This window comes from Propithecus coquereli, unplaced genomic scaffold (genome assembly GCF_000956105.1).
Source record: "Propithecus coquereli isolate 6110/MARCELLA unplaced genomic scaffold, Pcoq_1.0 Scaffold132, whole genome shotgun sequence".
In the NCBI taxonomy this organism is placed as follows: Eukaryota; Metazoa; Chordata; class Mammalia; order Primates; family Indriidae; genus Propithecus; species Propithecus coquereli.
In genome coordinates, this window is record NW_012137414.1 from 2,508,040 (window position 1) to 2,524,427 (window position 16,388).

Genomic DNA, 16,388 nt, shown 5'->3' on the forward strand with positions numbered 1-16,388 from the left:
AATTTTAAAATAGTATACATAATCTAAACATTTGTACTCCCATAATATGCTGAAATTAAAAAATAAATAAAAAGAGTATGAGAGTGCTGGTGGTTGCTTTTGAAACATTTTATTGTTGCTCATTAGTGACAGGGTAGTCATTAGTGATGGTGCTGGAAGGGAGGTGGGCCACTTTAATCACAGCTCTCCAATTCTGTAGACATAGCCTAATGATTGCCTTACAATGCTCACAGCATTTCTTGCTAATATTAGGCACACAGACTCAGAAAGAACTTATGGAGCAAGGAAATCCTAGTCAAATTATCCAATGTCTTTTACTGTCTATTTTCACACTTTCTTCCTAAAAGAAAATTGTTGTAAGTGACAAGCCAGCTAATATCACTTAGTAGTGATAACGCATTAGATATAAAGACCAGATCTCCATTTTATTTGCTAACTTTTAGAAGAATTAAAAGTTGTAGTTTCATTAAAAATGGAATGCAACTTTCAAATATATTTTTAGTTTTTTATAGTAGAACATAATATGAAAACTTTTTCCAGTATATTATTTCATTGCCTTCATTTTCTACATGTTGGTTTATCAGTAATATAACATAATCTTATTTGTCAATTAATAATTACATGGATTTTTTTATATCCTCATGGTGTTTTCTTGATTTGTTTTAGCCACATAGACAACAGGTGGAAGAGGAAATCTGTGAGGTTATCTGTAAGAGCAATTGCTATGTATTCACATCACAACTCTATTACTTTCAAAAGAAGTTACTGAACTTCTCTAGCCTTCAGTTTTCTTACCTGAAAACTAAGAATAGTAAAAATACTTTTCATAGAGGGTTTTTAGAAGATGAAATAAACTGATGTACGTAAAGTGGTCTGCACAGTTTTGATACATAGCAAGTACTCACTAAATGTTCATTAGTATTAACATGAGGATTAATTTTAGTTTTAACATACATCATTCAGGAAGTGAATGGGAGAATTATAGCTTTGGTCATTGTTATCTGTATTATAAACTTACATTGCATGCACAGCAATATATATCATTAAATTCCTAAACACAGAACACAAGCAAAAATATCAGTTTCTATAGATAATGGCTGAGCCATCTTTATGACATTATTTTTAGACTGACCATACAAAAGCATTTTTTAATTTCAAAAGTTTGACAAGGAGAGTAATTTTAACAAAACTCTTTATTTTAGGTGTTTAAAACATCTTACGTGTTTTGACAATGCAATTGTTTTGTTCCCTTCTTTTATATTTCCTTTTGCAGATAATTTGTCTCTTATTTAAAGCTCTTTGCTCTTCTAAAAGCTATTAAACTCTAATCATTCTTGTCATGACTTTAGGATTCTCTTAGGTTAAAATGATTTCTCATTTGCTGACTTCCATAGTCCTCTTGCCCTAATCAAATCAATCACTATATGCCTCTCTTCTGTCCTTCCCCTCATCTAGCTCAAAGGTCCAATACAAACTCTTTTTCCCACTAATACCTTCTTACCAGTTAACCAGCTTGGTCTATGATCTGCTAGATTCATAGTATTCTAAATTTATGGAGAGAAAAAAGAAGTGGCATAACATGCTGAGTACATTATGGATATTACCAGAGTCTTCAAGAATAACCACATATATTCCATATTTAACATACTTAGACCAGGAATTAGGAAAAGTATCATTAGAAATTCTTAATTTATCTATGTTCATCCACTGGAAAAATTAATAGTGGTAACATGTATCTTGTGAAAGAAAGAATTTTTATACACCTAGAATGTGCCTCCAATAGAGCTAATGATAAAACTGTAAAATCCTATGTAGCTTTCTAGCATTCTTGTCATATATTAATAAATAAAAAATCTTGTCCTCATAGCAGTTCAGGTCCTTTGGCAAAGTAGCTATAACAGATATTGGCTAAAAGCTCACTAATTCCATTTACTCTTCCTAAAATTAATTTGGGAACAAATTCTGTTTAATGGGATACGGTCGAAGTAACATACATAATTTCCAGTCCTGGCCATAAAACCCTATGGGTTGATTGACCACATTATCTCTTCTTTTCTTGCAGTGGCCTTAGGCAGCCATGTGTATAAAATGATAATTTCACAAAATTGGAAAAGCCTGGATCCCCAAATGAGCATTTGGGGGAGAGCTCCTAAGAAGGGCTCATCAATGTCCACTGGACAATGACATAACCAAGAAATTTGTCTTTGTTGCATTCAGCTATTGAGACTTCAGGGTAGCTTAGCATAGTATAACTTGACTAATTTAGAAATGGAAGCAATTTTATATGAGAAAACTATATGGCTTTCTTCTTAGATAACATAACAATTTGAGATTCACTTATTTAGCAAGAGACCTTTTCTACCAGATAAAGAAATCTATAGAGGGTTTTGATCAAGTATTCAATTTGATTAACTTCCTACCATGTTACATCTCTGCTTAAAATCCCCTAAAGGGTACCCATTGTTTAATATTTAAGGTCTTTCCCAGATGATCCATAAATACCAAGTTTGAAAGGATTAAATGCATATAAAGCACTATACATGGTGTTTGATAAAACAGTCATTAAACAAACTTTATTTCCTTTCCCTTTTCTCTTTCTTTTATCCTGCGAAATTCTAGACTATTAAGCAGACAGATATTTGATGAAGTTTTGGGGGAAAGGGGAGGAAAAAGAAAAGGAAGAGAAAGAAGGAAAGAATGAGTTAGACTGGAGGTCAAAGAATAGGAGGAGAAAGTGAGAGCACTCCTTATTCCTATCTGATCCTTGTACCCACCCCATACTTCTCAATTCAGAATCCTCAAATAAAGTAAGAAGGAGTAGACCTGTTACTTTTCCTAGGAAGGAATTAAGCCCCAATAGTTGACTTCATGCTACTTCATAAGCATGTACATCAACTTTGAAGTGCTCTTAAAAGAAGTAATTTTGTTCATTATTGAATGTGATATTTAACACTGATGTGTTAAAATTGTTTTGTATTAAAAAAGCTACATTTTTAAAAAAGATGGTACAATATGAAAACCAGCCCACTATATCCAGATTATTAAACAAAATTTAATTTTAAGATTGATATTAGCCATTAATTTTCCTTTAATCTATATTTTGACTCAAAATTCTCCTATTGATTTCAGCTTAAATGTGATTTTTCTTTAATACATTTACACTAAAAATCATCAAATTATAATCCATGGTATAATTTTACCCAGTGTAACCAGTACTTTAAGAAGATATCTTTGGTACTAACCTTGGTTTCTGTGATTTTCTCTTGGACTGCATCCATTTTGTAGGGACCCTCCTTCCATGACTCAAGCTTGGCTCTGGCCTGTCCTAAGACCTGTTCAGCTTCTTCCTTAGCTTCCAGCCATTGTGTTGAATCCTTTAACATTTCATTCAACTGTTGCCTCCGGTTCTGAAGGTATTCCTGTACTTCATCCCACTGATTTTGAATTATTTCAACTGGAATAAAAGGAAAATGAATATATAGTAGTAAATGCTAGTCTGGATAAGACATTTGAAATTTAACATCTAAACATTATCTCACATTTATATTACTCATTTAAAAATTGGTCATTGTGTTATGGCTGGGATGATGATCAATAGGATTTATTACATTTTTCGATGGCAAACATTAGTTTCTATTAAATTATCTTCCTGAAGGTGAAACAGAACATCAGCATATATGTAAAACTTTAACTCTATTCTCAATTTCTGGAAGCAAATATGAATCATCTTTTAGAAAGGTACTATAGCGGAATGCCCACATCGCCTTGCTCTTACCACTTCAGCGCCCATCAGCCTGATTTCTAGTGCCAGCACAGACATTTCAGTGTCTGAAGGCTTTATTTTGCCACAAGAGTTTGCTTTGCCATCGAAGTGGCAGGCTAGACACCAGACAATTGATGCCTCCCCACCCTCTAGAAGTAGCCTGTAAATAATGACTGATGGCAGGAATTGAGTTATGGATACTCTAGCTCCCTTGATGGTAGGGGAGATAACTCTGAAGCACGTGTTTCACATGGGTTCCAGAGTTTCCCTGATGGGATAAAGCTTCAGTGCCCACAGCAGTAGTGTGCTTGATAATGCACCATCCTTTCTTTATTGGCTGCCTTGCCTTACTTGTCTCACTTAACCACTCCTACTCCTTTACATCTGAAATAAATCTCTTGCTTTCAAAACCTTTTCTTTTCTTTTTTTTGGCGACAGAGTCTCTGTTTCCCAGGCTAGAGTGCTGTGGCATGAGCCTAGTTCACGGACACCTCAAACTCCTGGGCTCAAGCAATCCTTCTGCCTCAGCCTCCCGAGTAGCTGGGACTACAGGCATGCGCCACCATGCCCGGCTAATTTTTTCTATATATTTTTAGTTGTCCAGCTAATTTCTTTCTATTTATTTTTTAGAAGAGACAGGGTCTCACTCTTGCTCAGGCTGGTCTCGAACTCCTGAGCTCAAACGATCCACCCACCTCGGCCTCCCAGCGTGCTAGGATTACAGGCATGAGCTACCACACCTGGCCACAAAACCTTTTCTAAGGGTCTTCTTCTGAAGGAACCCAAGAACAGATAGGTATACTAGAAATTTCTTTTAATAATATCTGAGAATTCATGCTGGATACATTCTATAAGACTGGCTTATGTTCAGGCTATTTTTGCTATCATTGTGATCTAAGACGGAGATGCTATATAGTTATTGCTCTGAAATACTTTATTTTAGACTATTAACAATAAACAGGACTACATTATTTTTTCTAAAGAACTTCTTTAAGCTGGTTTCATGAAATGAAAATAATATAGATAATAAGTAATAAAACCAGTATCCACTTTATCCCATAAGCATGAAACCTGACAGATATTCTTGATTCTTCCCTAAGCCTCATCCAACACCATATATAATTATTTACAAACTTCTCTCATATACGACTTCTTCCCTCTTTCTATTGCAACTGCAAAGCTTTATCAGTTTTTGCCTTCATGTCTGCAAGAGACTTTATATCATCCTCCTGCCCCAAGTCTCTATTTTGAAATATAAATTCTACACTGTAGAAAGATTAATAACTATAGTGTAAATCTGATCACCCCACTCCCTCATTTAAAACATGTCCATGTCTCCCCACTGTCTTCTGGAATATCTTAGCTTGACATACATGTTCCCCTGTAATCTCGCCTGGATAATCTGGGAGGTTTATGTGTAACAGAACAAATCAGGGTATAAGAAAACCACTACAAATAATACGAGAACGTTACTGCAGTGGAGCTGTTACTACATCTAGGCCCAAGAGATGAAGGGAAGGAGAAGTGGCCAGAAGCAGGTAATCATAATGAGAAACCACCTTGAGAATAGCAGTAATCTTTTGTCATGGGACACAGTCAGCCTGTGGCAATCTCACAGGGAGGGAATTAGGAGAATAAATATCCTGACTTCCCTTTATCCCCCTTTTCCAATTTTCTACTAGGGTCCCAAGTGCCCCCCAAAAAAGTGAAAGCCAGAGGGCATGGGAGCCTAATGATGATACATGTCAGCCTCCCAGAATAAAGAGCAGAGTGGAGAAGGGCAAAGACTGGCTACTGACGGACAAAAAAAAGTCTACAGTACAGTAAGGTAAAACTATGTTTCTTATTTTATTACGTAAGTCCTTTGTAATTAACCCTGTTGCCTTCATAAAGTTATGAGAAATTATGAGTTACAGAAGTACTTGAGATGTTTTGAATACATATCAGGACTAGATTGACCCTACAAAACTAGTGATTGTGTCATGCAATCAAGAATCTGGTCCCCAGAATAGGTAAAACTGAGTGTCACTCATTATAGACTAGTGTTTTATCGGCCTTATTTTGGTTTGGGCATTTGCTACGCATTTCAAAACCAGTCAACATATTATATTCCAACTTCGGTTAACATGTCAATCTTTTTTTAAATGTCAGTCTCTCTCTAATCTTTGAGCACCATTGTTTAGTTTGTCTCATCGTTTTTGCTCCACTGGCTAGTGAAACACCTATTATACTTGAGGCTTTATACTTATTGATTAATCTTCTATTTAATCCTTGGTTTATAAAATTAATAGTGTCAAGCTGGGTGCTGTGGTTCACGCATGTAATCCTAGCACTTTGGGATGCTGAGGTGGGAGGATCACTTGAGGCCAGGAGTTCTAGATCAGCCTGAGCAAGAGTGAGACCCCATCTCTACAAAAAATAGAAGAATTAGCCAGGCGTGATGGCCCACACCTATAGTTCAGCTACTTGGGAGGCTGAGGCAGGAAGATCGCTTGAGCCCAGGAGTTTGAGGTTGCAGTGAGCTGTGATGACCCCACTGCATTCTAGCCTGGGCAATAGAGCAAGACCCATTCTAGCCCATTCTAGCCTGGGCAACAGAGCAAGACCTTGTCTCCAAAAAAAAAAAAAAAAAATTGTGTAAATGCTATTATAAGAAAGGTATTTAAAATATAAATAAAATGTCTTTAAGTGTTCCAAAATATTCTTCCGTTGATCATAGAAACAGCTGGTATTCTAGTTATGAAGTGTTTTTCAACTTATCATGGCAGGGTACTTTAGTTAACATACTTGGCACTTTTTTCTCATAGCTCCTATTGTTATTAGTATATGTATTTGAAAATAATAAAGTTGGCTTTCCTTAAAAATAGTCACTGGTTCCAATTTGTCTTTGCCATAATTAACTTTAATTAGTGACATTTTTCCTTTGCCGTAATTAACCTTAATTAGTGACATTTTACTATGCTAGCGTTTTTTTTTAGAATGCCTCATGGTTTTCACATAAACATGGCAAGCTGTTAAGATTCATGCCAGTAAATATTTTGTACATCCCATGGTTTATTTCTATAGGGTAGATAGAGTTTATATTTTTAAAATTCATCTCTAGATATTAGGAAGAAGTAAAGCAGTTCTTCCTATTATGGGGGCAGATATTTTTAATTATGGAAAAAAGAGGGAATGCTTATAGCCTGGACCATTATTTCGGAGAAAAATACCATTTGAATGCTTGGTCAATCACAGCAATGGAAGGTTTTCAGCCAAAAGTGGTCATATATGTGTAATGTAGCAAGTTAAAAGGGTTCACTGGGGTGTGCATGCCACTGAGGGTGTGCTTTCTCACCTGTGATCTTCAACTGTACATTATCATTATATACTACTTAACTATTAATAAACAAATTTCAGGCTACCGACTCACTTAACAATCCATCTACTCCTCCATGCATCCCTATCCCTCTGTCCATCCATCTAGCCAGTCAGTCACCATTTTATTTACCATCTGCTAGACACCAGGCATTATGCTAAGTACTGAGGAAACATAGGAGTGTAAGACAGATTCTTTGGCTTCTGGTTTGGGTGCCTGTTAGATGATGGTGTTATTCACTATCTATCCAAAGAATACAGGATGAGCATGGAGAAGATAATGAGTTCAATTTTGGACCTATTCAGTGGGAGGTTTTGAGGATCATCCAAATAGAACTATCATTTTAGTCAGTTGGACTGAAGTGTCTATAGCATAGCTGTGTATTTTGGGAGAGACAGAAATCTGGGATTGGCAATCACTACAGGGAAGTAAAAACTGAAGCCACAAATGTGAATGCATTCTCATTAGTATGGCATATAGATTGAGCAGAACAGGGGTTGTGGATGGAGTTCTGGAAGATACAACATAAAAAGACTGAATAAAACAAAAGGGGCCAATAAGATGAATGAAAGGCTAGAGAGGTAGGAATATCAGGAAAGTATACTTTCATAAAATATGGAAAAGAAAGATTTTCAAAAAAATGAGTGGTTAACACTTTTAAATGCCATAGATGTCACAAGATATATTAATAAAAATCATAATAACTAACATTTATTTGAATACCTATACTGTTTGAAGCACTGTTTAAAGTTTTACATGTATTAATTCATTTAATCACCATAATAATCTTATAAGTATCACTATTTTTATTGCTGTTGTATTGCTATATTGTTGCTATTATCCTCATTTAGCAGATGAGAGAACAAAGACTGTGTTAAAGAACTGACCTAAGGTCATATAGATAGTGATTGACAAAGTCAGTACTTGGACCCAAAGGGTCAGACCCCCACAAAGCCCATGCCTAAAATATCCAGTGGCTTTGGCCACATGGAATTCCCTGAAGATCACACAGAAAATAATTTCAGTGGAGTGATAGAAATCTTACTGTAGGGGATTGGCAAATAAATCTCTATGAAGAAGATAGTAAGTTTTAGACTTTCCATCTATAGCTCTTTATAAGAAGGGAGTGGGGGGAGTCTGGGGTCAAAGGAAGTGTTTTTCCAAAATATGGAAAACTTGACTATGAATATAGGCTTGAGGAAGAAAAAATGGTCCAAAGGGTAAGGATAATGCCAATTGGAGGAGAGTCCCTAAGAAGGTGAGTATACTGAACATTAATTAACTGCTCCCTTCTCCAGCATTCCCCCTTTTATTTTTCCATCTGGGTAGTTTCCATATAATAGACCTCCCCTAGCTCTATGAGTGGCACCTGATTGTTTTTAACTCTTTTTCCTGGCTTTAGTGGCTGATTCAAGGATGAACTTACATTCCAAGTAAGATCAATCAGAGCAAATGAAGCAATTCTAGGATATTTATTCACACTTTGAAAGAAGTAAGCCCATTGCTCCCTATTTAAGATAAATGAGAAAGCATGTAGCCCTGCAATATCCTGACCTCCATCTTGGGACAATTAATAGGAATTAAGTGGAACAAATATTAAGGAGAAGAACTGTGAAATGGAGAAGAAAAACTAGAATCCGGTCATTCCATTTAATTCCTGGATCAAGCCTCACTTATCTCTCAACTGTTTAGTGACAGTGATCAATACATTTCATCTGAGTTCATTTAAGCTACTTCAAATTCGGTTTTCCATTACTACATCATCAAAAGTTCTTACTTATAGAGAGGGACAAATCCTTTTGGTGCAAACTCAGATCTCAAAGGAATTGTCCAAGAATCAGAGCACTTGTAAATGGAGATGTCTTTCAAATAGAAAAGTTTAAAAGAAGATTTTGATTTTGCATAAAATAGCTTTAACATGGGTATCTGGATAAATAAACATGACGCTTATGTCACCTTGAAGAAATTCCTACATAAAACTTCCAAAGCTCATAGAACCAAAGCTTAGCAAAAATGTCATGGCATTTAGACAATATAATTCTATGAGCTTTATGGGTAGGAAGGAATTTTTGCCATCATATTTTTGCCTGTTTCTATTCTATTTATTTATATGATGAATACACAAGAAAAATGGACAATTCAAAAGAGAGACAACTAGGGACCAAATTATACCAGGGAATTCACATACAGAGTGGCCTTGCCTGGTTATATCCATGGTTTAAAATATATCCTGTTCTTTTCCCCTTTTAAGTAGATCTTTGATAACTAACAATTCACTCAAATGTCATCATCATATATAATATAAATACTTCCCCTGTTCAGTCATTTTCTCTTACTTGATAGTCCCATGACATGTTATTAATCTTTTAAAACCTTTACTATAACTTACGTTCTTACATTTCTGTTCCCCACTCTAGACAATGGACACCTCAACTATAAGGACAGAATCTATTGCAGATGCTGTCAGTGCTCAGTCTATATACCCTTGGCATTCCTCATTCAAGTATAGGTCAGCAGGGTCCTAGTACAAGCATTTGTCTACTACAAGCCTCAGAGATTTTCCTTAGCTTGTCCAATGCATTCACCAGAAGTGTTGGGGAGTTAATGCACCAGGAGCAGTATTTAGCCAATGATCGATGAGAGTTGGAAGATAATTACCCCTGGTAATCTTCCTTGCCTTTTATGCCTTTATGGGTGACAACTATGAGGCATTTTTTTCACTGTCTCTCAGGGTTCCCTCATCAGAATTGAACCCCAGCTTCCCACAGTAATAACCTGCTCAATAATTGATTCAATTATTAGCTTCTTTCTTTTCCCTTTCTCACTATCCTACTCCTCTACTGGTACTTTCTGAATCACCTTACAAATAAACCACTTTCACCCTTAATCATTGTTTCAAGGTCTCCTTCTAAAGGAAGTTAGTATTTCATTCATTTTAAAAAAATCTTTAGTTCACAAAGCAGTGCTTGGCATTTAGTATACCTTCAATAAACACAACTGCCAAAGTTTACCTTTGTTCAGCATCTTGAGTCTTTCTTCTTCAAAAGCAGCCATTGTCTCTTTGCTGCATTTCAAGTTTATATAATTTGAACACTGTCTTAAGTCTTTCACATTTCCCTCTTTATTTTCCTCTCACTTTTCTAATCATGATCTCTATTCTAGGCAAACGAATGTTCTCTGGGCTTCCTTCGTATCTTATTTAATGCCATGTCATTAATCATATTTTTTTGTATGAAACACCTTCAATGTCATATTTACTAATAGAATATCCTTGTCTGATATAAAATCCAGAAATTAAAAGGTATTGGCGGGGGCAGAAAATCCTGTGAACCAACACTATTTGATGACTTCTGTTTCTCAAACATTCTTAAAATAACCGTAGGTAAGAGAGAATCTACTGGCATATCTTTTTGCCTCAGCCTGTCTTTTTTTTTTTTTTTTGAGACAGAGTCTCGCTTTGTTGTCCGGGCTAGAGTGAGTGCCATGGCGTCAGCCTAGCTCACAGCAACCTCAAACTCCTGGGCTCAAGCGATCCTTCTGCCTCAGCCTCCCTAGTAGCTGGGACTACAGGCATGTGCCACCATGCCCGGCTAATTTTTTCTATATATATATTTTTAGTTGTCCAGATCATTTCTTTCTATTTTTTAGTAGAAACGGGGTCTCGCTCTTGCTCAGGCTGGTCTCGAACTCCTGACCTTGAGCGATCCACCCGCCTCGGCCTCCCAGAGTGCTAGGATTACAGGCGTGAGCCACCGCGCCCGGCCCAGCCTGTCTTTTTAATAAAATCATAGAATAAGTAATTTTAAAAAGTCCTTCTTTTTATCAGCTAAGGATATTTTTATGGGCATTTAAAATTTTAAAACATGCTGAGCTCCAGAGGATAATAGCAACAATAAAATATCATATTGTTATTAACTTAAGTACAGTTAGATGAACACTAGAAAGACAGTCAGCAGAAGTATGGCATCTTGTGAAATAACAAACTATATGTGAGAAGTAATTTTACAGAGCAGAAAATATGGAGAGATTACTTTCTTTACAAATAGATTCACCATATGATTTCTCTGAATAATCAACATGTCAAGCATATTTAAAATATTATTTGACACAACTGCTATAGCTTCACCCAAAGGACTGTCTCTTTAATGACTTAGTTTTGCCAGTCAGTAGGGCTTTGAATTTCTGAGTGGCCCTAGACCACAGAAAACAAAGAGGTCACATACAATGAGCCTACTTCCAGCAGTGATCTCCCCAGAATCAGAGGGTGCAATCTGAATGTGACTGTAAGCATTTACCACAGATCCTCTCACCAGCTTAGTGCAGAGAGAGAGGGAAATAAATGCACGTGCTTAGCTTCATCACGAAGATACACACATCCAACACTCCAACCTTTCCTGCTACATCTAGAGAGCCTGACTCCTACCTTACTGATCTTGGGGTACTGAGAGGACATGACACATCCTAAGCTCCAAGGGTCCACCAAAAACAGAGACAGCACTGTGGGAAAACACAAAAATTTGAAAGGCACCATAAAATCTCTGGCCAGATGATTGGTGAGATCCTTCTCCTACACAAGGCCAGTATGACAAAATTGGGAGAGATAGTTGTCTTATTTACTATGCATAAAACAACACAGGAAGTCAAAGGAAATGAAGAAATAGGGGAATATGTTTTAAATAAAAGCACAAGATAAATTACAGAAGCTGACTTGAGTGAAGTGGAGATATGTAATTTACATGACAAGAAATTCAACATAATGGTCATAAGGATGTTCACTGAGGTCAGAAAAGCAATGCAAGAAAAAACTGATAATTTCAAAATCAAGATATAAAGGATAAAAAAGAACCAAAAATAAATCTTAGAGCTAAAGAATACTATAAATAAGCTAAAAAATTCAATAGAAGGGTTTAACAGCAGACTAGAACAAGCAGAAGAAAAGATCAGTGAAATTGAAGACAAGTAACTGGAAATCATACAATCTGGGGAACAAAAAATAAAGAAAGAAAAAAGAAAGAGAATAAAGATAGTTTAAGAGACTTATGAGATACCACTAAGTGTAATGATATATGAATATATCAATGTCTGAGAAGGAGAATAGAGAGCAAAAGGGACCAAAAACATTTATTTAAAAAAATAATAACAGCACAAAATTTCCCAAGCCTGGGGAAGAAAATATAAACCAAGATCCAGGAAGGAAAAAGGATAACAAATAAGATGAATCCAAAGAGACCCACACTAAGAAATATCATGATAAAATTGTCAAATTTAAAGACAAAGAGAGTTTTAAAGACAGCAAAGGAAAAGCAAATTGTTATATATATATAAGATTATCAGTGGATCAGGCCATCTGGGAGCATAATGATGTATTCTAAATTCTGAAAGAAAAATTTATCAACCACGAATACTATATTCACCAACTCTATTTCAAAAATGAAAAGATGATAAAAAATTTCTCAGACAAACAAAAGCTGAGAGAGTTCATCATGACTAGACTTATTTTACAAGAAATGCTAAAGGGAGTTTTTCAAGCTGAAGGAAGAGAATGTTAATTAGTAACAGAAAATCATGTGAGAGTATAAAACTCACTTGTAAAAGTAAGTTCATTGTCAAATAAAAAACACTATAATATTGTAATTCCAGTGGGCAAATCAATTATATTTCTAGTATAAAGGTTAAAAAGCAAAACTATTAGAAGTAACTAAAACTATAATAATTTGTTACGGGGTAAATATTATTTAAAAAATGTAAGTTGTGACATCAGAAACATAAAACATGGGAGAAGGGGAAGAAAAAGTATAGGGTTTGTGTATGCAATTAAAGTTGTTATCAGCTTAAAATAGCCTATTATTAGTATAAGCTATTTTATGTAAGCCTCAGAGTAATCACAAGGCAAAAGCCTATAATAGATACACAAATAATAAAAAGAAAAGATCCAAAGCATAGCACTACAGAAAGCCATCAAACCACAAAGGAAGAAAGCAATCAACGAAGAAAGGAACAAAGAATCTATAAAACGACCACAAAACAATTAACAAAATGACACTAGTAGGTCATTACTTATCAATAATTACTTTCAATGTAAATAGATTAAATTCCCCAATCCAAAGTACAGAGTGGTTGAAAGGATAAAAAATAAGACCCAACTATATACTGCCTCCAAAAAACTCATTTCAAAATAAAAGACACTCATAGACTGCAAATGAAGGGATGGAAGATATTCCACGCAAATGGTAACAAAAAGAGAGGAGGGATAGTAATACTTATTTTAGACTAAATAAACTTTAGGTCAAAACTGTAAAAAGAGACAAAGAAGGTTATTATATGTTGATAAAGTGATCAATCCATCAAGATGACATAATTTTAAATATGTATACACCCAACATCAGAGCACCAAAATATGAAAAGCAAGTACTAAGAGATCTGAAGGGACACATAAACTCCAACATAATAGTAGTAGGGGATTTCAATACCTCACTTTCAACAATAGAAAGAAAATCAATAAGAAAACATTGAACTTGAAAGATACTGTAGACCAAATGTATCTAACAGACATATGTAGAACATTCTACCCAACAGCAACTAGATACACATTCTTCTCAAGTGCACATGGAACATTTTTCAGGATAGATCATATGTTAGTCTACAAAACAAGTCTTAACAAATTTACAAAAATCAAAGTCATATCAAGTATCTTTTCCAACCAAAATGGTACAAAGCTGGAAATCAGTAACATGAGAAATCATAGAAAATTAACAAATATATGAAAATTAAACAATATGCTCCTGAGCAACTATTGGGTCAAAGAAGAAATTAAAGGAGAAATTATAAAAAAAAAATCTTGGGACAAATTAACATACCAAAACTTATGGAATGGAATAAGAACGGTTCTAAGGGGGAAGTTTATAGCAATAAATGCCTATATCAGAAAAGAAGAAAGATCTCAAATAAACAAACTAACATTATACCTCAAGAAACTAGAAAAGAAGAGAAAACTAAGCTCAAAATTAGTAGAAGGAAGAAAATAACGAAGATCAGAGCAGAAATAAATGAAATAGAGACTAGGAAAACAATAAAAAATCAATGAAACTACGAGTTGGTTTTTTGAAAAGCTAAACAAATTTGACAAACCCTTAGGTAGACAAAGAATAAAAGAAAGAGTGAAATAAGTAAAATCAGAAATGAAAGAAGAGACATCACAACTGATAACACAGAAATACAAAAGATAATAGATTATAATGAACAATTAACACCAACGGATTGGACAAACTGGAAGAAATGGATAAATTCCTAGAAATATATAATCTACCAAGACTGATTCATAAGGAAACTGGAAATCTGAACAATAATGAGTAAGAAGATTGAATCAGTATTTAAAAGTCTCCTATCAAAGAACAGCTCAAGATCAAATGGATTTATGGCTAAATTCTACCACACATTTAAAGAAGAACTAATACTAATCTTTCTCAAACTGTTCCAAAAATTGAAGAGGAGGGAATGCTTCCAACCTTATTTTACAAGGCCAGCCTTATCCTGATTCCAAAGCCAAAAAAAGACACTACAAGGAAAGAAAATTACAGGCCAATATCACTGATAAACATAGATGCAAAAATTCTTATGAAATACTAGCAAACCATATTCAACAGTATATTAAAAGGATCATTCACCATGATTACATGGGATTTATTCCTGTGATACAAGATTGGCTTGATATATGCAAATCAAAATATATGATTCACTGTATTAACAGAATGAAGGACAAAAACCGTGTCATCATTTCAATAGATCCCTTGATGATAAAAACTCTTAACGAATTAGGTATAGAAGGAATATTATTCAGCACAATGAAGGTCATAAATGACAAGCCCACAGCTAACATCATAATGATAAAAAGTTGAAGGTTTTTCTCTCCAAGATCAGTAACAAGACAAGGATGCTCACTCTCATCACTTTTGTTCAACATAGTACTGGAAGTCCAAACAGAGCAATTAGGCAAGAGAAAGAAATAAAAGGCATCCAAATAGAAAAGGATGAAGTGAAATTGACTCTGTTTGATGATGACATGATATATATAGAAAATTCTAAAGACTCCAACAATAAAAACTGTTAGAACTGATAAACAAATTCAGTAAAGTTTCAGAATACAAAATCAACTTACACAAATCAATATCATTCCTACACACCAACAACAAATTCTCTAAAAAAATAAATTAAGGAAACAACCTCATATATAACAGCATCAAAAAATACTTAGGAGTAAATTTAACCATGAAAGTGAAAGATTTGTATACTGAAACTATAAAACATTTATGAAATAAATTAAGGATGACACAAATAGAAAGTTTTCCATGTTCATAAGTTGGAAGAATTAATATTGTTAAAATGTTCACACTACTTAAAGTGATGTACAGATTCAATGCAAGCCCCATCAAAATTCCAATGTCTTGCTTTACATAAATATAAAAAAATTGTAAATTTTGCATGGAACCAAAAAAGACCCCGAATAGCTAAAGCAATCTTGACCACAAGGAACAAAGCTGTATGTATTACACTACCAGATTTCAAAATATATTACAAAGCTATAGTAATCAAAACAGAACAGTCATTGCATAAAAACAGACCAATAGAATAAAACAATTGATTTTCAACAAAGGTGTCATGAACACACAATGGGGAAAGGGTAGTCTCTTCAATAAATGGTGTTGGGAAAACTGGATATTCACATACAGAAGAATGAAAATGGACCTTTATCTCACCCCTTATAAAAGAATCAACTGAAAATGGATTAAAGACTTAAACATAAGACCTGAACTATAAAACTATGAAAACACAGGGGTAAAGCTCCATGACATTTGTCTGGGCAGTGATTTCTTAGATATGACCCCCAAAGCAAAGGCATCAAAAATAGACAAATGGGAATGCATCAAACTAAAAGGCTTCTGCACAGCAAAGGAAACAATTAATAGAGTAAAGAGATAACTTATAGATTGGGAGGAAATATTTGCTAATCATACATTGGATAAGGGGCTAATATCCAAAATATATAAGGAACTCAAACTATTCAGTAATAAGAAAGCAAATAATACTGTTAAAAAGTGGGCAAAGGACTGGAATAGACATTTCTCAAAAGAGGCTGTACAAATGAGCAACAGATATGTTAAAAAATGCTCAACATGTCTAATCATTGGGAAAATGCAAATTAAAACCACAATGAGATATCATGTCATACATGTTGGATTGGCTATTATCAAAAAGGTGAAAGATAACAAG

General features: G+C 34.7%; 1 protein-coding gene across 1 annotated transcript in view; it reads right to left on the minus strand.

Annotated features, from left to right (window-relative positions):
- The window catches only part of DMD (dystrophin), a 2,517,447-nt gene that overhangs the window by 550,169 nt on the left and 1,950,890 nt on the right, over positions 1–16,388 (minus strand). The window contains exon 52 of the mRNA XM_012638704.1: positions 3,243–3,454. Within this exon, the coding sequence (XP_012494158.1) occupies positions 3,243–3,454 (212 nt within the window). The remainder of the gene's footprint in view (positions 1–3,242; positions 3,455–16,388) is intronic.